At 47.3% G+C, this 23,290-nt stretch overlaps 1 protein-coding gene across 1 annotated transcript in view; it reads left to right on the forward strand.

The window, feature by feature from the left end:
- The first annotated feature begins 2,209 nt into the window (after positions 1–2,209).
- The window catches only part of DAAM1 (dishevelled associated activator of morphogenesis 1), an 81,715-nt gene continuing 60,634 nt past the window's right edge, over positions 2,210–23,290 (forward strand). Inside the window, exons 1-3 of the mRNA XM_057416207.1 lie at positions 2,210–2,312; positions 3,649–3,748; positions 22,888–23,111. Of these exons, the coding sequence (XP_057272190.1) occupies positions 22,929–23,111 (183 nt within the window). The 5' untranslated portion in view covers positions 2,210–2,312; positions 3,649–3,748; positions 22,888–22,928. The remainder of the gene's footprint in view (positions 2,313–3,648; positions 3,749–22,887; positions 23,112–23,290) is intronic.

The raw sequence follows: 23,290 nt of genomic DNA on the forward strand, positions 1-23,290 counted from the left end.
CCTCAGTGTTGAAGGGGCTGGTTGGACTGATGAGGGTGTGGGGAAGTGCCACATGTGCATAAAAGCTGGGGAAATGCTTTCTGCTGGGGAATGCGGGTGCTTCTCTCACCTTTTTGTCAAGGAAGTACAAAATGCAAGAGTATATTGCTTTGTCAGGGGGCGGTGGTGGGCATCCAGCAGTTCTTCAGTCCAGGAAGCAGTTCATGTCTGGAAGCCAGTGCCAGATGTATGCTGTGCAGAATAAGGCACAAGTACATCTGGATGTTTCTGAGCTGCATTTAACCACTGGAACAAGCACTTGCAGTAAACAGCCTTAGCCTTGCCTCAGGGTGCTAGGTCCCAGGGTGGCCCTGGGAGGGAGTTTCAGCTTGATAAAAGCATGTTAAGCTATCAATATCAAAAGAAGTGGATAAGATTAATGAGCTGCAATGCTTGGGAGTCTCATATTCCAGGAGAAATCACTCTTTCGGAACAGACACTTCTAATGTGGTTTCACAGGGCTAGAGGAGGATGATGCAGAAGACCATGGATCTGTGCCATGTCTCACCAGGCAGGCAGCCTCACCTCCCTGCCCAATGGCAATTAGACCCTGGAAGGGTGGCCGGGGCAGTGCACAGGATGCTATCGGTGGCAGCAGCCTCCATGTGCCACCCTGCCTGGCATCTGCAGCCCGACACAAGCCAACAAACAGGTGTGGATAGAGCTTCTGTGGATGCGAAGCTGATGCCAAGCAGCATTTTTTTACATGCTTGCTTGTGCCTCTGTATTGTCCTTCACCATCCCCGCAAAGCCTGGTTAGAAGTGTCTGCTCTGAAAGAGTGATTTCTTCTGGAGTATGGGACAGAAATGGTAGCGCTGCAACCTCTCAGTGCCAAGGATAGTCCCCATTTTGTCTTGTCCTGTTGATCTGAATGAAGTAATTTATAAGGACATTTTCCATGAATCAGTAAATCCATGCTTGCTGCTGTGCCTGGGAGGTTTAATTTGCTCTAGATACTGCACTGAGTAACTCTGTCCTGAATTGCACTGCAAAGACCTGCACTTTATGTGAGGATAGGGATATGGCTGGATCCTGTGGGAACATACTGCAGGTGCTTGATGGTACGTGGTCCCTCTTAACTGTGGGCTTCCACCTTCCAAAGTGGACTAAAGAGATCAGGGAGGGTGTAAGTGCAATAGTTTTTCTAGGTATGTGTGCAGAGCTTGAGGACTTTGTCCATTTTACCAAGCAAATCCTGATGTTACAGGTCTTGGAGAAACTGAAGCCAAAAATAAAGGAGGGGAAGAAATGTTGGCCTTTGGATAGAGACCATAGTGTGGAAATCTCAGTTACAGGTAGGTGTCCCTTTCACATCTCCATGTGAGGCTTCCTGTAGAGAGGAATTGAAAAATGCCTGTTGCACTGCGCCACCTCCCTTTCCAAAACCTGCTTTTAAGAGCCTTTTGAAAGCGATGCATGTGTGTTTATAAAGCCTGAAAAAAGAGGCTTCAGAAATACAGCTCTTGTACACACAGAGAAGTTGGAGATGGTCCAGAGACCTCCAGTCCTGAGCTTGTTTTCCTTTCTTTGCCGGAGCATGGTGGTCTGTTGAGGCTGGAGCCATGGTCGTGGATGCATTCATCCTATTGCCTAGACGCAGGAGGGAATCTTGCTTTCTGCATTGCACCATGGGCTTGGGGTAGTTGCTGACTTGTTCCTGTTGCACAGCAGCTGTTTTGGGGACCTCTGAGCTGATGGGGCATGGACAGAGGTCAGCTGTATCTGTGAGTACCCAGAGCCTGGCTCTCTATCACACTCTGCCTGCCTGGCTGAGCCCCTGGGGACCCATCCACTTCTCCTTCAGATTGGCTTTGAGACTGTTTTGCATCTCTTGGAGGTCAGAGCTCATTCTGGAGAATCCAGAAATGTTCCCAGAGCAAATCCATGCCATGGCGAGTGGGTGTGTGCCTCATCTCTGTTTCTCATTTCCTTTGTCACTGCAGAGAGCAGTTGAGCTGCACATGGGGTTTCAGCAGGGTGTCCCTTCTTTTGTTCCTGTATATTAGAAAAGTCTGTGCATGTGTTTATATTTAAAAAAAATATATATGTATTTTAACATAGCTGATGGTGAGCTATGCTGCTTGGGACTGGTCTGGTTGGGTGAAGGAAGGATGCTGCTCACAGCTGCTTACCTGTTGCATTGACATCTGTGTGATGGTCCTGCTGGTCCAGCGGTGCTTGCGCATGGAAATAACAGGTGTTGGCAGGGAGCAATTGCAGACCTCCTCAAACCCAACTTGAAAGGCTCCTTCTGATGTGAAGAGGCTTTGCAGTAAGTCTTGCAGTACCAGCAGAGAGGCATCATTGCTGTTATTTGTATCTCAGCCTGGCCCAAGCCTTTCCATGTGTGCCTGTCTTGCATTTTCTATCCTATTTTTCCTGCATGCTTGCTTCCATACTGGGATAAAACTGGTGCAGCTTCCAGTTGCAGGTCTTGATGTGGGCTAGCCACTTGCCATGCTGCTATCCATCCTTTGGGACGCGAGCACAAGCTCAAAGCATTGTTGTGCCAATGGCAAACTGGAGCAGATGTATAAAAGCATCATTTTAAATAGTTGCCAGAATAGTTCTCCCTTTCCTACCCCCTGTCCCCATGTTCTTTGCTGGCACTGTGTCCTTCCCCATCCACAGGCTGGGGGCTGCCTGTATCTGTTCATGGTTTATGTTAGAAGGGAAATGTTGTGTACATAATTAAAACGTTTTATTGCTGGGTAGAAATGGGATTTGATGCTTACTGCTGTGACTCTTTGTCATGCATGAGGGTGAACTGATTGATTACTGAGTTTAAATATTCCCTTGAGCTCCACTGGCATTTAATGTGGTATGGGGGAGAAGGAAGAACATTGTTTTCCTCCATGGCAAGAAGAGTAAGGGAATGTCTACTGAGCACATCCCGTTGTCTTTCTCTGTGTGCCGTCTTCTGTAACTGGCACCCAGCACTGGTGTCACGGAGCACAGTAAAGCAGGTGCCTTAGTCTGCATCCACGATGATGGCTGAGCTGCTGGTGGGCTTTGCTGGCTCCTCTCACCACTAGGTTGAACATTCCATGGCATCCCATCCCATTCCCATGGCTCAGTGTCATCCTCACCTCCCTGCACCCCAGTCCTGGCTTCAATCCCTGAGCTCAGCAGCAGGGTAGACCTGCTGTCCTGACCTGTCCTTTCTCTCTAGAAGCAAAACTTATTGTCCTTATTTTCTTTTAATTAAGAAAAAAGAACAAACAAACAAAAAATTCTTTTTTTGGTTTCAGTGGGTTGGGAGGAAAACCCCTGACGCGTGCAGTGGGAGCCTTGCTGTGCAGGCACAGGTTGGAGACACCCACCTTCACCTGCTTTCCTTGAAGTCTAATTTTAGCTGAAGGCGACGGGATCCCTCCAGGCTACGGCAGAGGTTTCCTATCAGCCTAGAAACACGCATGCAGACAAAAACAGCACAGAAGCACTTAGGTTTATTCGGGTGATTCTTTTTAAAAAGGGTGTGACTTATTTCTGTGAGCAGCCCCAGCACACACTCTTTTTTTTTTGCAGCAGTCGGGTATTTCAGGTCTTCCAAGATTTAATCAGAATAATTAGTTACTGTCTGTTTGTACCTTCTGTTTTTGTTGCAGGGTTTCCAAAGGGCGTGTTTATCTTCCAGAGTGCTGCTGCCTAAGTGTCACTTAATCATTAAGCATCTGATTTCCTCAAGTTATCTGTCATGCTGCTTATGTAAGTAAATAAAATTGAAAAAAAAGAAAGACGAGGGTGGAGATGGTGTTGGTGGAATCTGCTTCAGGGGGTTTGTAAGGATTTTTCCTGATTGTCACGGGTTTAATTGTGAGTTCCCTTTGGTTCCCAGCCCATCATGTGGTTATCAGAGGACTGCATGTTTGGATTGGCGCTGAAAGACCCAGCCAGTTTAATGAAGTTACATACAGCCAAGCCTTCATGTATACCCCACTAAACTGGCAAGAGTTGTGCTGTCATTTCAGGAGAGGGAAGGAAAAAGCTTTGCAGAAATAAAGGGCTTTTGCTTTCACTTGTACAGTTAAGCCTCCGACTCCTTAACCCAGTGATATCCCTTATAAAAGTCTCACTTATAAAATCTCAGCTCTGCCTGAAAATAAGTTACCACTGTAAGTTTGCCAGGATTGGAGATCAGCTGGTTTTCAGCCTGCATTTGCATGTATAGTTGGGAGGGGGAGGGACAGGAGTGGGGACACATGGGATGGGACGGGTGATGCAGACATGTCCCATCTCTCTAACATGGGAGATGAGAAGCAGAAAAACACTGCAGAAGAGGATGGGATGGCTGGAAAGCCTTGGAATGAGACACATGTGGTGCTGAACCCACCCCTGGTTCATGTTCGGCACCTAAATGAATCACGTGATGTTTTTCCTTCAGTATTTATCACCAAGAGCAGCTGAGGGTGGCCACTGTGATGATGGCAGTTTGGGGCTGGAAGATCTTCTTTCCCCTTGGTTTCCCATTCTTCCCAAACTGGGGTGGTAGTGGTTGGGTGCCAGGATGCTGGCTTGTCATCTGCCCTTGCTACCTCACGTATCGTGTCTAGCATGCAAACTGTGGACAAGGGCTTGTAGTACATGCTGCTTCTGTCTTTGGTTTAGATCCTTTTAAATTAGAAGCAGCCGGTGCCATCAGCTTCTCTGCTCTCCTGTGTGGTGGGAACCTAAATTCTTGAGGTCATTAACTTTGTCTTAGCCCCTTTCAGGGATTACGGGATGCACAGCAGGGCTCTGCTCTCTTTTCCCAAAAGAAGCTCATTAGAGGTGTGGGGCCAGGGTGAGGGCATCAGGATCTGCAGGGCTTTAGTGGGTTCAGTAGACCCAGTGAAACGTGCTTGTATAGAGGCTAATGTTGAAGTCCATCTCCTCTCTGCATTTGTTGGGGTGAGTAAAGACAAACCACTGTGATGGGGTATGTGCTGGACTCTGTGCCACAGCAGAGCTGAAGCTGGGCAGGTTTCCCACATCGTGTTCCTCTCAGCCAGCTCCCAAGCAACAGTTTAGGGAGATGCTGGCAAATCCTCTGTCCTCTCTGGAACCAACATCATGGCTGTCACAGGTGGCACCAGGTTGCTGATGGTCCTCGCTCTTTCTAGTATGCGTGGGAAAAGTCTGACTTGATGCAAATATTCTTAAAGAAGGCTGTTGACCTGATTTTTTCCATGATGTTTACCCAGCTGGAAGGCTGGTGGAGGTTCAGGCGACATCTCCTGAAGTGCTGGGGGGTGTGTGATATTGCTCAGATATTGCACAGATACTGCTTCTGCCCAGCATGGCCCCTCCAACCTCCAGCAAGCAATGCTGGAGGGGGTGGTGGATTACTAATCCCCATGCTAGCGGTGTCTGTTTGCCTGCTTCACTCAGTCTTTTGCAGATCTGCTTGGTTTTGGCTGAGGGAGAGGTGTGGGAGAGGAGTAATAGAGCTGCTCAGAGTTGAAGAGGGTGAAAGCATAGAGGGGAAATGAGATGGGCAGCGTCATGGAGGCAGATGGTCAAAGGAAAAGGAGATGATTTGGCCTATTTGCCTGATGCGTTAGAAGCTGCTCAGTTAAATAAAGCATTCACTAGGGAGCTACATTTGGCTTTTAAATATGACTTTGGAGCATGGTAATGCTCAGTGTTGAGCTCTGCTTTCTGTGGTGAGCATCACCTCCTATCCCCACCTCCCTTTGAAGAGCCTCCCCTGGTTAGAAGTCCACTTTGGGGCACAGGAGGTGCAGCTTGGTGGCCATGTGCTTTTATAAAGCCCTTCCAGTTCTCCCCAAGCTCCTTGTCACTCCAGACTGCCAGTCCCTTGGCTTGTCCCAGTCTGGCCGGTGTGAGCCTCAGCGATCAAGTCTGACCATGGGTGCCCTCTCCTGTGGAGGCCACTGTGTGCCAGGGGGTTTGTGACTAACTGGCTCACCTGGGGTGTGCTGGCTGGTCTTCCATCACCTCTCTTTGAGCATCCCACTTAAGGCAGAGCTGATGCTCCTGTGGCTTTCTTATGCTTTTGCAGGATTGTGTGTTCTTTCAGCCCCCTGAAACACTCCTCCAGGAGACTGGAAAATGATTTTTTTTTTTTGTTTTTCCCTGGAATACCTTGTTTCTTCAATTGTCCCTTGGTGCAGAACTGAAAGTTCTTTGAATACTTGGGCGTCCAGCTACCTGGTAAAGGAAATTTGCAGCACTTAATTCCATTTTCTACAGGATTTACATAAAACTATTTTGAGCTGTTTTCCCGCCTTGGGCCCCAGAATTATACACCCCTGTGATGGAGGATGACACAGACAAATCCTAAGGATGGGGGTTTCAAATGATGCTTGCTGTCTGAATAGTTCATCTCAGTCCAGGATGGTGAATATTCCATCACACCATAGCCACCCTGTGGGGACAGGCCATGTCCCCCCCTGCAAGCAGATTGTGACCACTGGGTGCCACTGAGGTGCCTCCGGGCATGGAGCTGACTCCCTGCTCTCACCCTCCACCATGTGCCCACCAGCCACCTCCAGACATGGCAGGGGAAGGTTTGAGGGGAGCACACACCCTTTTCCTCATAAAACTCCAAACAAGAGGCTTGGCCTGGTTTAGATTTAGATAGAAGCTAAAGTTTCAGAAGGGCTCTGAATGGGATAATGGCTTTGATTATGGCAGTCTGAGATCAAGGGAGGGCTTTTAGGTTTGCTGGATCAGCTGGAAAATATATTGTAGTGTCTAGACTTTATCATCCTCAAGCAAGGCTTTTTTTCCTACTCTACAGAAGGTCTAATCAAAAGCCCACATAGAGTTGATAGGAGGGCTCCTTGGAAAGGATCCTGCTCTGTGTTTTCTTTGTGTCAAGAAGCAAGTTGAAGGAGGTGAAGATCAGCTTTGGACTTTGAAGGACTTCTGAGACCCTGCCTTACAGGCACTGCTACTTCTGATGGGTCCTTTGGTGTGGGTGGAGCTGTTGTGTCAGCAGTGGGGTTAGGAGGCTTGGGGATAGGGACCTGCCATGTGACAATTCCCAGAGCGGTTGTTTCTTCCAGCTGAGCAATGCTGAGACGTTTGGCTGCTGTGGTTTGGGTCAGCTGCTCAGACCAGCATCTCCCACAGCCATCTCAGTTTTGGCTGTGTTAATAATAACAAGCGTTCATGTTTGTTGGTGTTTAAACAGAACTTAAGCATTTCTTGCTTCAGTGCAGAAAATGTATGTTTTTCTCTCTTTCCTTTCCGTGTTTTTTAAATATTTTCCTTTTATTTTATTTTTTATTATTTTCCCTAATTCCAAAGGATTAGAGGCAGAGGAATGATTTCATAAAGTGCTTAAAATAAACTCAAAAGCCTGCCGTGAAGGTGAGGACATCTAGCCATATGCATTGACTGACTCTTCTTGAAAGCCCATGTGGCAGTTGAGTTCCATCACATTTGAAGATGCCCCACTGAGAAAGCAGAGGCAGTTTTTTTGCTTTGAAATGCTGTTTTCTGCACAAGGTTCTTGGGTGTGCTGTGGCATGTGTTGCAAAAATCATCATCAGCCATCTCCTCTGTGCATGCTGCAGTGCTCTGTGGTGCTGCCACTCAATGCCTAAGGCTTTGGTGGTGTTGCAGCCTAGCTGTGAAAACTTCAGCTAGAAGCTTTGGAAAACATTTGGAAATGTTTTGGAAAACATTTGGATTGAGGATGTCATAGTTCTGCGTCTGGTTGTTTTCCTTTGTTTTCTCCTTGAACGAAGGAACTGCAGTTGGATTTCTGGGTTTTCTTTCCATCTTTTAGATATGCTTATTTCCAGGGATGAATCAGAGCAAATGTCAGCATGTAAACAGTTTAGTTTGAGAGGAGCATTGTAAAATAGTATTAAAACTGGGCTGGAAAAGATCTTGAGAGGTTACCTTGTCCCCAAGGCAGAGTCGGTTGAATCAGTGCATCAGACTGGAAGGCGATCGTGTTTGCTGGGAGTTGTTTTCTCATAATTTATCCAAAGAGCAGAGGCAAAAATCTACCAAATGATGTTGTCAGTAAGTGTGTGCAAGCCTCCCTCAGTTTATTCAAACCTTTTGTTGAATAAGTGTTGAAAATTAATGCTGGGTTTGTTCCCAGAGCTATTCAAAGTAATTTTCCAGAGTAACCTTTTCCGCTCTGGCATTTGCCAAAATACTGCAACTTTCATGGATGAGATGCATTTACCCATAGTCTGTATTTGATGTTGAGCCATCCCTGTTTTGCCCCATTTTGGAGACAGGACCCTTGAAGCCCCACTGGGACAATGAGCATTTTGTTGCTTGTGAATTAGACAAGAATTTTCAGTTCTCCAAGTGGTCGCTGACTGAGTTGGGGGGGGGGTAGCAACAGAAAGCCCCCAGACCCACTCCAACAGCATGGAGTAGTTTGGGATGCTGCAAAGCCAGCCCTGTGGAAATCAGCAGCAACCTGTTCCCTTGACATCTGCAGGTTTAGATAAAGCTGTGAGATCCTGGGCAGTGGTGGGAGGGGACAAGTCTCACTAGAAATCCTTTTCCATTGGTTGAGGGGGATGACTTCCAGTTGATTTCTCCTTCATCTTCCTCTATCCCAGCTTTGTGTCTTGAGCAATACATAGAAAAAAGCTATAGGCAAGAGCCCGAACTTAATCCCCTCGCCTTTTAAAGGCACTGCAGAGCTCCAGTGGGTCTTTATCCTTTGCTTTATAGCTCCTGATTTCAATGATGAAAGGTTTCGAAAGGGGTTCACCTGTAGCCAGCTGGATACTGGCTTGCTCTCCAGCCAGCATTGTATAGGTGTTAGCATCCACACAGCCCAGACGGTGACTGGTTTTCCTTCATCTGGTCCCTTCCCCAACCAATTAATAGTAGGTGATAGCAAATTTCATCCACTTTGGCCATGCAGCAGGCCCCCTCCCCCGCCCATCTGTACATTTAAAGTCAAGATGGCTGGCATTAGCATTATTGTTTGGCCAAATGTATGCAGAGATATCATGGCTTAGATTTGTTACAGATGGGTTTCTGGATATAGTCTAAGGCACTCTGCCAGCCAATTTTATATCTGTGTAAAAGTGATTGGCATCCCTATAAATAAAACTGCTGTGGGGTTATAAATCTAAATATACTTAAGCATTAAATTATTTTTACAGCTCAAGTGGGTTGCTATCCTGGGTTATCATAAGCAAACCATGCTTTTTGCATGTGTGTTATCCACAGCTCCAGAAATGCAGCTTCTATGGCTTTGAAATATTTGTTTCCCTTGGAAAGACATGTGTGTGAACTATCCATGAGTTCTTGTGCCATGGTAGGATGAAGGGCCTCTTTATAATCATCAATTGAAATGACCCTGTCCTGACTGTTCTAGATGATGCTCCAGAAGTGCTAGTGGCTATCATTATGGGAATGTGAACTCTTTCTTTTCTGGCTCAGAAATGAGTATGGCTTTGCTGCGGTATTTAGTCCCGGTGGCCAGGTAAATACTATTTGTGTGGCTCCTAGGTGCTGGGAAGGATTACCCCAACAGCATCTCCATCCATATCCTTGGGCATGGAGTCTCACGAAGGATTTCTTCCCTCTGTGCCGTGGGCTGGGCTGCGTGGGAAAGGGGGTCTCGTTTAACCATCCCTGCTGTTGTTTTGTCTATGGGAGCCAGGAAAAATGTTCCCCAGAGCAGCTCCAGGCACTGCTGTGAGCTGGGGAGGTGCAGAGCCGAGGGAGAGCCTGGCCAGCCACCTACACAGCCAGGCAGCAACGTAGGTGCTGGTAAATCTGGCTTGGTCTTTGAACAGGCTTATGAAAACACTGGGAGCTGCAACCTCTGGTTTCTTTGGGTTTGTTTTCCTTCCTTCAGAGTATTTGCATATTCACTCAGTAAATGATGAAACATAGAGCACATGTGCCTGAGAGGCAGAATATCAGCTGCCTTAGTTTCTTAGTAATAATATGCATCATTGCAAGTTAACCTGTGATTTTAGCTTAGTTTCCTGATGAAAGGGAGCTCTAAAGTTGGTCTGTCCATCTGCTCCTCTTCCTCTGTCACTAGCAATTCATCAAGTCCATTGCTTGGTTTTGTTGTCTCTTCCAGGTTTATTTTCATCCCAAACATGTGAAGCTGCTGCAAGCTTTGCCAAAGCAGGCATCAGGTTAGAAATATGTTGTGGAGATTTTTTATTAAGGGAAAGGATGCAATGAAAACTCAGTTTGTACTAGACACCAGGGAATACACACAAATGTTACGAACATCCATGCCATGAAGAGTGCTTTAGTTGGATTTACCCCATTACAAGACACCAGAGAGCCCACGCTGCAGGACTCTGCACACACATTTAGGTGTTGCGGGGTGGGGGTGGGGGGTGATATGTTTGCCTATGTGAATTCTCTGATGTCTAATAAATATGGCTTATATTACTTAGGTTCACAGAGGAAAATCTCTTCATTAGTGCGGTATTCCCAGCGCTGCTTACGCCACCAAGTGTGGTTTCTGTCATGCAGTAGAGTTAACACAGTCTCGTAGGGTCTTCAGAGGCTGGTAGCAACATTTGCATATCTTGACCCTTTGCTGGAGCTGGTTGCAAGTCTGCATAACATTCAGCGTTGTAGATGAATGTTACACAGCAGGGGAGGCTGGTGGGATTCAGCATTCTGAAGGTGGGAGCTGGATGATGGTGTTGAAGCAGCAGATGGAAAGGAGAACCTATCCAACTTGAGTGGTGGGTCCCTGCCCCTGGATTATTTCTAGTGCACAGTGCTTGAATTGTAGCTGCATGGTGGAGGTAAGAATTTGGCATCTGGGTTGTGTCCTGGAGGTACCAGGCGTGACGTATGGCTTGGACAGACCAACTGTATTTGACAAACATAGAAGTGAAACAAATCACCTTGCCTGGTGCAGGTAAGGGCAGAGATGACCTTGGCCATGATGTGAGCCCTGCTGTGTGGCTGGTGCCAGCAAACAGGGAGGTGGTGGCCTCTGGGAATGACATTCCCATGGTCTCTGTGTCCTGCTGCAGACTGGTGCAGTAGGGGAATCTCTTTCTCCTCAGCAAACAGACCCTGGCTGGCATATGTTATAGGCTCTGGAGGCCCTGGCATGGGTGCTCAGAGCATCCATAAGGTAGTCTGGAGGTTATGTTGTGACAAGCTGTGCTCAGTGCTTCTGGGAGGTAGCTGCTGGTAGATGGGTCGTGCATGAGTATATCCTTGCATCACCTTACGTCTCACAAGTGGGAAGGAAGACCCTGAAAGACACCCACCTACTTCCCTGCAGGGATATGACAGGGTGCAGATGGGAATTAGCATTCACTGTGTTCTTGGTGAGCTGCCAAATGTTTGCATATCTGCCTGGCTTTTACTGGTAGGTGTCAATACTTTTTTCCATGCTTGTTTTGTTCTCTGCTTTCCAGCAGAGCTTGAATTCTTTGCTGTGTTGGGTTGTTTGGGGATTTTTCTCCCTTCCCTTTCCCTAGTAGAGCACAGCTGAATTACTGGGAGCCCAGACTAAACCTGTCTATTACGCATTACCCGATTAGACGCCATGGTAATAAGCACTTAAATCTAAAGCTAGATTAGACAGGGAGCAGTCTAGGGCTGGATTTGCATAGCACGCATTCCTTTTCCATATGACATGTTGGTAAATCTACTGAAAGTGAATTTATAGAGCTCTGGCATGCTTCAAGTGCTCCTGTTGATGCATGTGTTGCTCACCCCACAAGGCACTCAACTGGGAAAAAATGCCTGTGATTGCCTGGAACATGCTTTTTCTCCCTTTCTCCCGTCCTCTCAGCTCGTGTTGTAGTTCATGGGGATGAGTAGCTCTTGTCATCCTCTAAAAACCTGCATTAATGGGGTTTTGAAAGGTTTTTGTCCATGAAGGAAGATACTTCAGTGTGTTTTCTCTTCCTGTGGCATCTTTGATGGTAGTGGAGTGAATCTGGAGTTTTCAGGTACCTAAATCCAGTTTGTAGCTTCTTCAAGCTTCTGCTGCAATGGTACATGTCTTGTGCTGGAAAATGTTGTGAAGATCTGCTATGCAAAAGCCATTTAATTTCCTTCCCCTGTGGACAGTCATGAGATTGTGTATGATCTCAGGATCACTTTCTCTTTCGAGATGTTTCATTAGCATGTGTTTAGGGCATCCAGACTGCAGTGTTAATACGAAGCAATTGGCTACTGTGGTTAGACACAGAGAAAAATGTTTGTCAAGGTTTAGGACAGTGGCTAGGCAGCAAACCTGCAGGCTCTCCATTGTAGGGAGGGGTTCTGGATGGTGGAGGTTCAGGATGTTCTTGTTCCATTGTCGGGAGGATTGAGATTGAAGTGCTTGTGCTAAAAGCTAAGCAGAAGACAGCCTTACCCAGCCTGTTCTTGTGGTGACCTCCATCTCATGGCAAAGGTGCCTTTGGGTGGCTCTTATATTGTTGCAGCCCCTGAGACAGTGGCTTTGCTTTTCTGTTTTAAGGGCTCTGCTAGCCATTTCAGGAGCCTAATGAATATGGCTTATCCTGCTTGAAGACTTTGCTTGGCCATCTTGAGAGTTGTAGCATGGACATGAGTAAGCATGAATCAAGGAATTAACACTCAACTCACTGTGCTTCAAACTAGGTTAGACCTGCTGGGCCCCACATCATTATCAGTGGCATTGTCTGGGATGTTGAAAGATCTGGCGAGCTTGTTAATGGAAAGATGCAGCTGTGAGTGGCTCCTGTTGGCACTTGTGCTGGTAGAGGTGTTTCGGCTTCAAAGCTGCTAAAGGAATAGGGGTGTGGTTTCGGGTGTTGGGGAAGCACTTTCTCACTGGAGAGCTGGGCAGACCTGATGTCAGTCAAATACTTTGCCCTGAAGCCAGGAAAGGAGCTGAGCTTTGAAGGAATGTCGGGAAGGTGCTGATCACCAGCAGTAGGGTGAAGCCTTGCCCAGGTGGCAGGTGTAGGGACCTCTGCAAGGCCCTACCACCACTCAGCAATAATGAAACCATCCCCGCGTTATCGGCACTGTTTCCAGCACAGATCCAAACCACAGACCCATGCTAACTACTATGAAGAAAATTAACTCTACCGCAGCCAAAACCAGCACAGCTTGGAAAGGGCCAGGAACACTGAGGACTGGTTTAAAGACTCGGGAAACTGATAGAAGTGATGGTGTTGAACATGTCTGCAGAGGTAGCAGTGGGTGTGCGGAAGGGAGCTGGCAGACTGACGACTGAAGAGCGCAGTGCTGTACCCCAAGAGCAACAGGTGACATTGTGGCTTTCTGAGCCTGTGTTGTGCCTGTGATTGCTGCTAGGAAGGTACGCTTGTGCTTGTGGGTGCATATAGAGTGTGAGTAGTCCCCAGTGTGTGAACACCCAGACTGCCCTCCTGCAGTAGATGGAATTCAATTAAAAAATTCAAACACAGTTAACTTCTTTCAGGATGTCTGAGTTGCTCAGGGTCCCCTTGGGTCATTTTTTCAAGTGCTTCTTTACAGTTGCAAGGCTGTTTTGTTTTTTTGTTTGTCTGTTTTGGTTTTGTTGGTTTTTTTTTCATGAAAAGGGAGATCATTATATAAATGTGGACAGGGGTGGGAAGCTTATACTGTAATTTGCAGCAGGTGCAGTGTGAAAACCTGCAAAGAGAAATCCACTTGTATATATAGCCCTGGTCAGGAGTGGCCACTGTCACTGCCATGTTGAACCTTCAAAGGATGGTCTCCTCACTTTGCTGCAGGGGGGATGGAGAGGCTGATTTTTTAAGTGGCATATAGTGATGGAGGCAGGCAGGATGCCTGAAGCATTAGGGATGTTACATATGCCCTGTTTAGACTTCGGAGTGTCTGGGGAAAACGGATTTGGTTAAATCATTGCGCAGAAGAAAAAAAACCCTGTGTATGTACTCAGCGTGTATAAATTTGGTTTGTATTGATGCTGCTGATGTTGATACGTTCCTGGATTAAGCATTAAAATAGCCTCTATTGATTTTTAAATGCATCCCCTTGGGACCTACCTTTGGCCCATCCCAGCAGTGATGGGTTGGATGACTCCGGAGTTAGCTCTTCCTTACTCCCTGCCATCAGTGAGAGGCAGGATAGTTAGGCAATTAAAATTCAGCTCAGTTAAGCTGGGTCCTCTGAATTGCAGGTGGTGGGTTTGAGAAGCTATCCTGGAAAGCCTGAGTCTCGTTCTTCTGTGGCACAGGGGGTGCAGCTCCCTCCCAGTCAAGGTGGGCCTTCAGCCGTAAGCTACATTGTGTAGCTTGTACCTAGCAATAATATAAGCAATATATGTACAGTACATGTATAATACGTTGCAGAAATGTAAGCAAGCCTTCCAATTAAATTCACTTGTTGTGCTCACCTCTTTTCTTTATCATGTTTAAATGCATACAGGCTTTTAGTGTAACGTGATAAAAATTGCTGCTTTTTCCCAGACTGGGTGGGAGCAGGCATCACGTTGGCGCTGCTGGGATCACGCTGTGCCTGATGCGAGCTCATATGTATTGTTTCTCAGTGTTCAGCTGCTGAAGCATGGGGAAGTATTGGTGTTGTACTGTAAGGAAAGTGGCCAGCAGGCCATTTCTGCCATCAGACATATTTATCAAGGAGTTCTCAACTCCAGGTTTGTACTTTAGAGGGAGATATCACTCTGGATTAATATCAGGGTATAAAAATCTTTACAGGGAATCGGCATTGCAGATGGGTAGGCAGCTGACAGATCTGACAAATGTGTTTTGTTTGCTTCGGGCACTTGTGGACTACAAGTTTAATGATATTCTGAAGTTTAATGACATCTACCTGTCAGGGTCCCTGTTAGGAATGACTCCTATTTACAGCAGCTTCCACCCAGTTTCCATTTTGAAAGAGGAAAAACCCAGCTTGCAACAGGCCACAAGCTGCATGAACATCAGTGGTTCCAGTAGTCTCACCTTAAGCATGGATAATCCTAAAAATCTCCAAGCAGAACCCAAAACTAGCCCACTGGGACTCAGCCGGTAGCTTCTCATTGCGTCGCTGTGGTGGTGGCCCCACGGCAGACGTGGCTGTGCTGATGGATTGGAAGCGTCTGCTGCTGAGCAACTTGGAAACTCCAGTTTGTGAAGCCAAATTAAGAGGTTTTACAAGAGGAAAAACCTGCCTGCCTTCCCCCTTGGTTTTACACTTGAAGAGCCTGTCTCACCCTGGGGATTACTGCTGAAATAGGGAGCAGTGAAATGGAAAGCTCAGCAGTGAGGCTTTGCATATGATATATCAAAGTCACAGCCCAAATATTCATTGGAGGAGCAGGGCTTGAGGCTGGGGGGAGGGGGTGGGAGGAAAAATGGGGGAATTAAAATAAAAGAAGGTTTTTATTGAGCTATTGTTCTCCAGGAAAAGGCTAATTGGCAAACAAATATCCTCTTCCAGTGGGAATACCGATCCTCTCTCCCTGCTTGCCAGGTTGTTGAGATTTTACTGACAAAATGTGCATTGTCAAAGGGAGTAGTCAATGCTGGGAGTGATCTCTGGAGCTGGGAGTATCTTGGAAATGCAGCGACTTAAATCCACATGATTTCAGATGGAGAGGGAAATATTGAGAGGGGAGATCTACTTGCAGTGGAGAGGCTGGGAGGTGGTCCCAGTGCCTAACATCTTGGGAGGTTTCTGATCACTGAAGCTGCTTTTTCTGGCTAATTGTATGTAAGATGGGGGGGGACGACACACACTTCACACACCAGTATTATCAGCCTCCTGGAGGTATTTCATGCTTTGTGTGAGCATTTTCCTCCTGTTGGGACCAAAACAAGCAATGGAAATAGAGTGGGGCTGGGTGATGAGAATGGAGCTGGGATAGAGGAGAATGCTTGCTTTGGAATACTCAGTGAGGCTGTAAGAGCCCCCTGAGCTGCCCAGAGGTTTTGCATCTCCCTCTTGACTTTTTTCCAGCCTTGAGGACTGCCTGGCCAAGGCTTGGCATCACCCAGCCCGGGCACCCTCAAAAGGCCCCCTGAGAGACCAGGTTCAAGCAACAAAGGACAGCTTTTGTGAGGGTCTTCTCTGCAAGGCTGCAGGTTTTCAAGAGAGCCCCCGTGATCCCTCCCTGTGCTTGACCTCAGCTCTGAAAGGGCCATCTCTGCCTCTTTGAGCCCCACCACAATGCAGCACCAGCAGCTGTCTCCCCAAAATAAGAGCAGGGTGATGGGAGCACCAGGAGGGATGCTTCCCCGCACCACCTCTCCTTTCTGCTGGGTTTTTCTGGCTGACTTCTGACGCCTGTCTAGGGCAGGGGGATGCTCCAGCATCCTTCCTGGAGAGCCTCCAGCCACCTCCACCTCCCTCTGCCTTCTTGGGATGTCTCTTTGGCTTAATACATCTCTGACAAGTGTTGTGTCTGGATTTCAGGGTGTGAATTAATTGGGGCATTTAAGGGAGCAATATGTGACTTGAAAACTCTTTCTTCCTCCCACTGCCAAACCACCCCACTTTTTGGTTTGCTTCTGCAAAAGAAGAACCGCAAATCCACCCAGCTGCTGGAAGAACGCATGCATGCGTTTGTAGAATTGGGTCGTTTAGCACCCTAGTGAGTATTAAGAAATATATATATATTTATATAGGCTCTCAAACTGGGTCTTTTCTGTGGTTCCACACTTGTCCTTGTTCCCGAAATAAATGGCATTTGCCCGAGCTGATCTGCTGGAGCTCCTGTAAGAAGCTGTCTGTAGTCGTTTAGAAGATCTGATGCCTGTGCTCAGCTCATCACCGATTAAGTTTACCCTTTAAGTGGAGAACTTGTGACCTTCTTTGGTGTTACTGTCTAGCTAACTGGGAGTCTTCCAGCAAGGTTTGGTTTTTAATCCTCCAGCAGTATCTTCTATGCTTGGATTCATCTGTGCACTGAGTTGTGCTGGTCTGTGCCGTCACATGGGGTAAAGGGCTGGGTGGGAATCCCCAGATGAGCTCCCAGTGGGGAGGATGGATGCAGCAAGCCCTCAGCATCTTCTCCTTGTACCCGGGCTTATTTCCATGCCCTGGGGCAGACATGGTCCTGCAACACGCCAGCAGCCCTCCCCTGCTGGATTTTTGCTAGCTTGCCAAACTAAGCAGCGCTGCTCCGAGGATCGATTTCAGTTGGAGAGAGTTAAGACAGATCCCATCTCATCCTGCTGTGCACCACGCTCTTCCCCTCGAAAACTGGATTGCAGAGTCAACAGCGCGTGTGCTTCCCTTGTTGGCGAGCTCACTTGTGCCCTGGAGAAACTACTTGCAAGCTGGGCTATTGATATTCTTGCATCAACCTTCACCACACTGCTCTTTTCCCTGAGTAGCATCATCAGCACCTTGGGATGGGAGCCCAATGCAGAGACGCACAAAAACGTATCTTCTGGCACTTTGACTGATTGCAGTAGATGTGTGCAAAAAGGAGGGCTTTTCTTGGTGTGTTACAGATTTATGAAACTACTTTTTTTTTCCCTCACTGGTGAATATACAAGTGTTTACTGGCTCTAAGAATAAACTGGTTTGATTTTTCTCGCTGCACCCTGAATTTTACCATCAAGCCCCTGAAGCTTATCTGCCATTGAGCAGATCAAAATGTTTTCTTGTGAGACAGCAGGCCCAGATGTATGCTTGAGGTTGTGACACGTGCCACAATAAAAGGGAAGACTACAAAGAAGAGGCAACTCATTTTAGGTGAGTGTTGAGTTTTTCATAACTGTGGCAGATGGGGTTTTCAGGGAGCAAGCTGTGAGCCTTGTGACTGCTGGCACAGGGGTGATATGCTGGTGGCCTTCAGGTGCCAGGCAGCCCAGGCAAGGTTTGCAGATCAAAACGCTCTTTGTTGGGTTCAAGGAGTGTAACAGGACTACTGGGAAGTGGAAGGATGATCGGGTGTAATTCAGGATTTGGCAGGGGTATTTATAAATATGTGAAACCCAAGTCTCTGTGATTTGCTTACACTGAGAATTATGGCTTTTGTGATTTAGTGGTGAGTCAGGCTCCTCCTGGTAGCTGGCTTTCCTGCACCATCCCCTTTCCTGGCTGCTTGTCACAGGTGGATGGAGGAGGAAAAAGCGATTGTCACATGCCTTTTAGCAGAATGTTTTGGGCTTTTTCCCCTTCCTGCCAATATGTATGGATATCCACTAAACACAAACGTTCCCCTCCTGTGCAGCCTGTGCCTGCAAACAACTTTATGCTGGAGAAGGGGTTTTTGGAAATTGGCATGGAAGCTTGCAGCCAAAAAGTCATCCTGGTTGCTTTAAACAGGGACACCCATGTTGGGGATGCTGGCACCATGCTCAACTTGGGAGCCATGCTAGAGGTGCTGGTTGTGGGCTCAGGTCCTCCACACTTCTTTGTTGGAGGAAAAGGAATCCTATTTCTGAGCTTTTCATCCACACAAAGACTCAATTTCAAAGCTTGTGTTTTTAAAATTAAATAATGCTTGGATCCCTCTCATTAAAACATGTTTCTTTGCACCAGCTTTGGTGCAGAATGAAACAGAGCAGCGGTTGTTGCTCTTGAAAGGGGTGAGCAGAACATGTGCACACATTTCAGGGGGCTCGTGGTCAGGACCAAACACTGAGAAGAAGTCAGGTTAATGAGCAGAGCCAAAGAGGTTGCCAGCTGTCTTGGGTCCGTAAGGTGAAAAATCAAAACATGCCCAGGGAAGACTCTGATGCTTCTCAGGGAATGCCTCAAATGTACAGTTGGTCTGAAAAATGCTGTGGGAGTGTCTAGTTTTTATTGCTGCGTAGGTCCGAAAGTGACTTACAGTAGGATGAAAATAATCTAGAATTGTTTGTTTAAAAAAAGGATGCAAGGTATTTAACGGGTTTGATATGCACCCCAGCGTTGCGTCCTGAGTTGTGTGTTATATATGTGGGGAGAAGCAATGAGGGAGGGTGCACCATTGCTCCGTGGTGGGATGGAACAAGTGTAGTGTCCGTGTGTGGGATGTCCAGTTTCTGCCTTCTATGTGCTGTAGAAAGTGGTCCAGGCCACCTGGCTCTAGCACTTGGTGAGGGTGATGGTGTGTTCCAAAACTGCCTGCTGAGGCCACTTGCCTCCCAGCCACCAGCAGCCAAAGAGGTCCCTTTGCAGTGATGGAAGAGAGTCAGAAAATTTCCATCCACCAAGAGCATCCCAGGCTGTACCGAAACTCTGCAGGGTAGGGGGAAGCAAAGCTTGGCGTGATCCAAGATGCTTAAATTGGTCAGGGCTTGGCAGAGACGTCAGTGAGCATTACTGCGCTTGCGCAGAAATATTCACTCCTTGTGTAGTGCACTGAAATAAAGCTCCCCATTGAGAAAGAGCTCACTCAGGATTTTGCATCTTTGTTTTGGGAGGGGATGAGAGAAGAGCCAGAAAAACGACATGCTAATATTCATATTTGGGGATTTAGCTCTTAGCTTCTGGATGTGTTTGGAGGCAGGTGTGAAGGGGAGCGTGCCCACTTCTTTGCATGTGGTTGTACCCTTGCTGTGTATTTTTAGGCTGCAGACCGCAATGCTGCAATACTGGTGCTGGCTTTAAACCAGCTTGTTGGGGCATTGGTCGCAGACAGGCTTTGGCAGCATGTTGCTCCATGTGGGCTGATTTAGCTTGCTGAGGAGGCTGTTGAATATGCAAGCAGTAATTGCTGCTCTCCTTTCCTTAAAGTAAAGGAAGAAGCGACACTGGGATCCAATTTTCTCCTAGTGAATGATCTCATTTAAGCACTGCTCAGGGCAATGTAGGCTTGATGCTTTTTTTTTAAGGCTGGGGGAAACAACAAAACTTGTCTCTCAAGCATCACGGAGCTGGAGCCCGTGTCCTCTGTCCTGTGTGGCAACTGCAGTCAGTCCTGGTGGAATGCTCATCCTCTTCTCTCTTCCAGGGCTTCCAGGCTTAGCCTGTCACACATTTCCACCCTTGTTTCTGTGAAAACAAAGTTGTTTGGGAATGATTCAGGCCCATCAGTCCTGCCTTGAGAACTGGGGTTTGGCTAGAAGTTCCCTCAATGACCATTCCTGCACTATCTTCCCCGGCTCTGTACATACAGGGCAATTAAACTTAATTTATTCTGGCTCTCTCAATACTAAAGGCCAGAAGGCACCATTAGATCACAATCTGGCTTAAATTTATTGATCTAATTAGCACTCAGAGGTATAAATGGAAGGTGGGAGCAGGACACTTAACATACGATGCTGTGTGGAGCTGCTCCCTTCTGCTCTCCTTAGTGCAAGCCTCCAGGTTGCCAGGGGCTTTCTTCTCCTTGAATAACTGTTTTCTGTAGGATTTGAGAGAGCAGAGAAGGCTGGACTTTGTTCTGGTGATGCAGTCTGCACTGTCTGCAGCTCCTGATGACCTGCCAGGGAGCCATGGTTTGATTTTGATCCATCACGTCAATGAAAGTTCATCAGCTGTCTGAAGGTTTAATACTATCTGCCTGGTAGCTGACATTCTCTCTCTAACCTTTTTTAGCTGGTTGCAGATAACCTACAGCCCACTCAGCCTACACTATAGGGTAGTTTGTTTTGTTTTCTTTTTCTTAATTGTTTATAGATGAAACTGAGGAGCCTCAATAGCTCCAGAGCTGGAAGCAGCTCAAAAATACCTTGTTTTGGTTGCTACAAGACCAGGTTGGACGAGGCCTTGGGTGATATGATTTAGTGTGAGGTGTTCCTGCCCATGGCAGGGGGGTTGGAACTTGATGATCTTAAGGTCCTTTCCAACCCTAACTATTCTATGATTCTATGAAATCTAAAATAAAATCTTGCCTTGTAGTCTGTCATTCAAACTCATTGTAAAGCGTTGTCAGGAGTGTGTACCTCTGAATAGCAGGTGTTGTTCTGAAAAAAGCTTTCCGTATGCTTTTGCAAGCCCAAGTCAGAGCTGGTATGTAGCAGCAGGTTGTGATGTTGAAAAGGGGATGGGAAATGCCCCATAAAAGAGGAGAATGGGTATGTTCGCTCCAGACCAGCTGCAGGAAGCGGGTAAGGTCCTGCTCTTTGCATTGCTGTATGCGTGGGCTGGGAATGACCAAGCAACCAAACTTTGCATAGCTGAGGATGTGCAGGTCAGGACCAAGCTCCCACACCAGACACAAAGCACCTTGCAGCCGCCAGCAGCTCGGTCTGTGTCCTGCTCCTCATGGCTATTCAAAACCCAAACCTGCAATTTTTTCCTCCATGTTAGAGGGAGCGAAGGTCTGTGTACCTTTAGATTTGTGTTTCCCTCTCTCCTTTAGGAAAGAAAATCCTCAGCAGGTTCCTAAACCCTCCTAAGACTGAAGGGATGCCAGCAGGCTGTTAATGGATTTGCTGCGGTGCTGGCTGCTGGGAGCTGTGATGAGAGAGCTTTCATAGCAGCTGAAATTCCTCCAGCGGCTGCATTTTTCTACTTCCAAGATCTAAATGTGAAACCAGATTTGGGGCTCTTCAGGAACGGGGACCCTCCAGACTGGGCATAGAGTTGCACAGCCTGGGATTATCCTGCACGAGGCCCAGTAGCTGTTTCCAGTCGTTCATGGTTCAGCAGATGATGACACCGTGTGCTAAAAACGTGCTGTCAAAGATAATTTCAAGAGTCAGATCATCTGTTAAAGTAATGTGGGTAGAACCGAAGTTTTCTTTAGGGTCCCTGTTTTGGGAGGACATCATTTACCATGCATGCAAATGGTGGTGCAGGGTCCAACCCTGGGTCTGCCTGCCTCCAGTGCAGGGTCCCCACGGGCCACAGCAGCTGGCTGTTTGGGTGTATGAATCCTTAGTTGGAGGGTAATGGCTGGCTCCAGGGAGATCAGACGCTTCTCTCCAAATGCTGACCTTTTTCCTAAGTCTCTTTATAGCTTTGTTAATAAATCTGAGTCATCCATATTTCAACTTTCTGCATTAACCTTGGCTGTTTGTCCTGTCTCTGAACATCTCAGCGTCTTGTTTCGCAGAGTTAAAATGTGTGTGTGTGTGGCTTTATAAGACAAATATTTAGGTGTTTGGGTTTGGGTTTTTTTTTTTTTTTTCTGGTTGATTTTCTCAGCAGGGTGTTTCTCTGTTACCTCAAAGGTGAATCTCATCTTGTATTGTTGATTTGATATTCCCATTTTTGGGGCAGTATTTACCTGGTCTTTGCTATTATTGGTTGGGTTAAACACATCTCCTGCCCTGAGCTTTGCTCCCAACTTGAGCTTCAGAAATCAGCAAAACCTAAGCGACCCCTGGTGTGAGCGGTGCGTGATGTGGGCACTGCATAGGAAAGTCTGAACTACTGGCACTGTGTGATTTTTTTTTTTTTTTTTATCAGTTGAAATTGCGTCCTGTAAATATTTACTGGAACTCCAAGGAGGATTTATCTAATTAAAGCCAACTAAAACTTCCCATGAAAAAAGAGCTGCCCATAGGCAGTTGTTGGTGATGTTTAGGGACATGTTTAAGAGCTAGGGGGAGAATATAGGATATTTTCTCAGCTCTGCTGCCATTTGTGGCTTGAGCATCCTAAACCATGTGAGGTTTTCAAGCACCAAGTCACCCATGCTGGGGACCACGCACCTGGTGGCCCCAAGCACATCCAGCTGTTCCTGTCAGCAGCCTCCCAGATTTGCTCTACCCATGGCCAGACTTGAGATGGGGGCTGGCTTGGCTGCCACAGCACAGGGATGGCAGCAAGTATTTGCTGGGGCATGCAGCAGTGATGGGGACTAGGACCCCTCTCCCCATGGGGATGGCAGCGCATTTCCCCACTGCTGCCGTCTTTGGCACAAGGCAAAGCCAGTGCATTTATTTTAATTCACATGGTCATCAAGGTTGCCAGGACTGTAAAGTCAAATCTGAGGAGAAATATTTGGCATGTAAATGTGTTTCCATTCTTCCTATCCATGCCAAGCACGTGGGTGGCTTTGATTCCTCCTCCCCTCCATAGGATGGGAGTGCAGCGCTGCAGGGCAACTGCTCAAGCCTCCAATCTTCTTTTCCCCTCAGGATCTAGTGCCCAGGAGGGAGGTACGCAGAGGATTTTGGCCATGGCCCCAAGGAAGAGGAGCGGCCGGGGGATCTCCTTCATCTTCTGCTGCTTTCGCAGCAGCGACCACCCGGAGATCACGTACCGGCTGCGCAATGACAGCAGCTTTGCCCTGCAGACCATGGAGCCTGCACTGCCCATGCCACCGGTGGAGGAGCTGGATGTCATGTTCACCGAGCTGGTGGTAAGTAGGTTGCTTTTTATTTTACCACATCCTCCCCTTTTTTTCCTCCCTTCTTTCTAGTTTCCTCAGGCTTGGTTTTGAGTTTCTAAGCAAGCTTTGGTGTGAAGGGAGCATCAGGGGCTAAGGCTGGCAGTGATTCTGCACTGAACCTTGAGCTCCACTCGTCCCTGAAGTCCTGC

This window comes from Pezoporus wallicus, unplaced genomic scaffold (assembly GCF_028554395.1).
Source record: "Pezoporus wallicus isolate ANWC-B61680 ecotype Strahan unplaced genomic scaffold, APGP_CSIRO_Pwel_v1 scaffold_2146, whole genome shotgun sequence".
In the NCBI taxonomy this organism is placed as follows: domain Eukaryota; kingdom Metazoa; phylum Chordata; class Aves; order Psittaciformes; family Psittacidae; genus Pezoporus; species Pezoporus wallicus.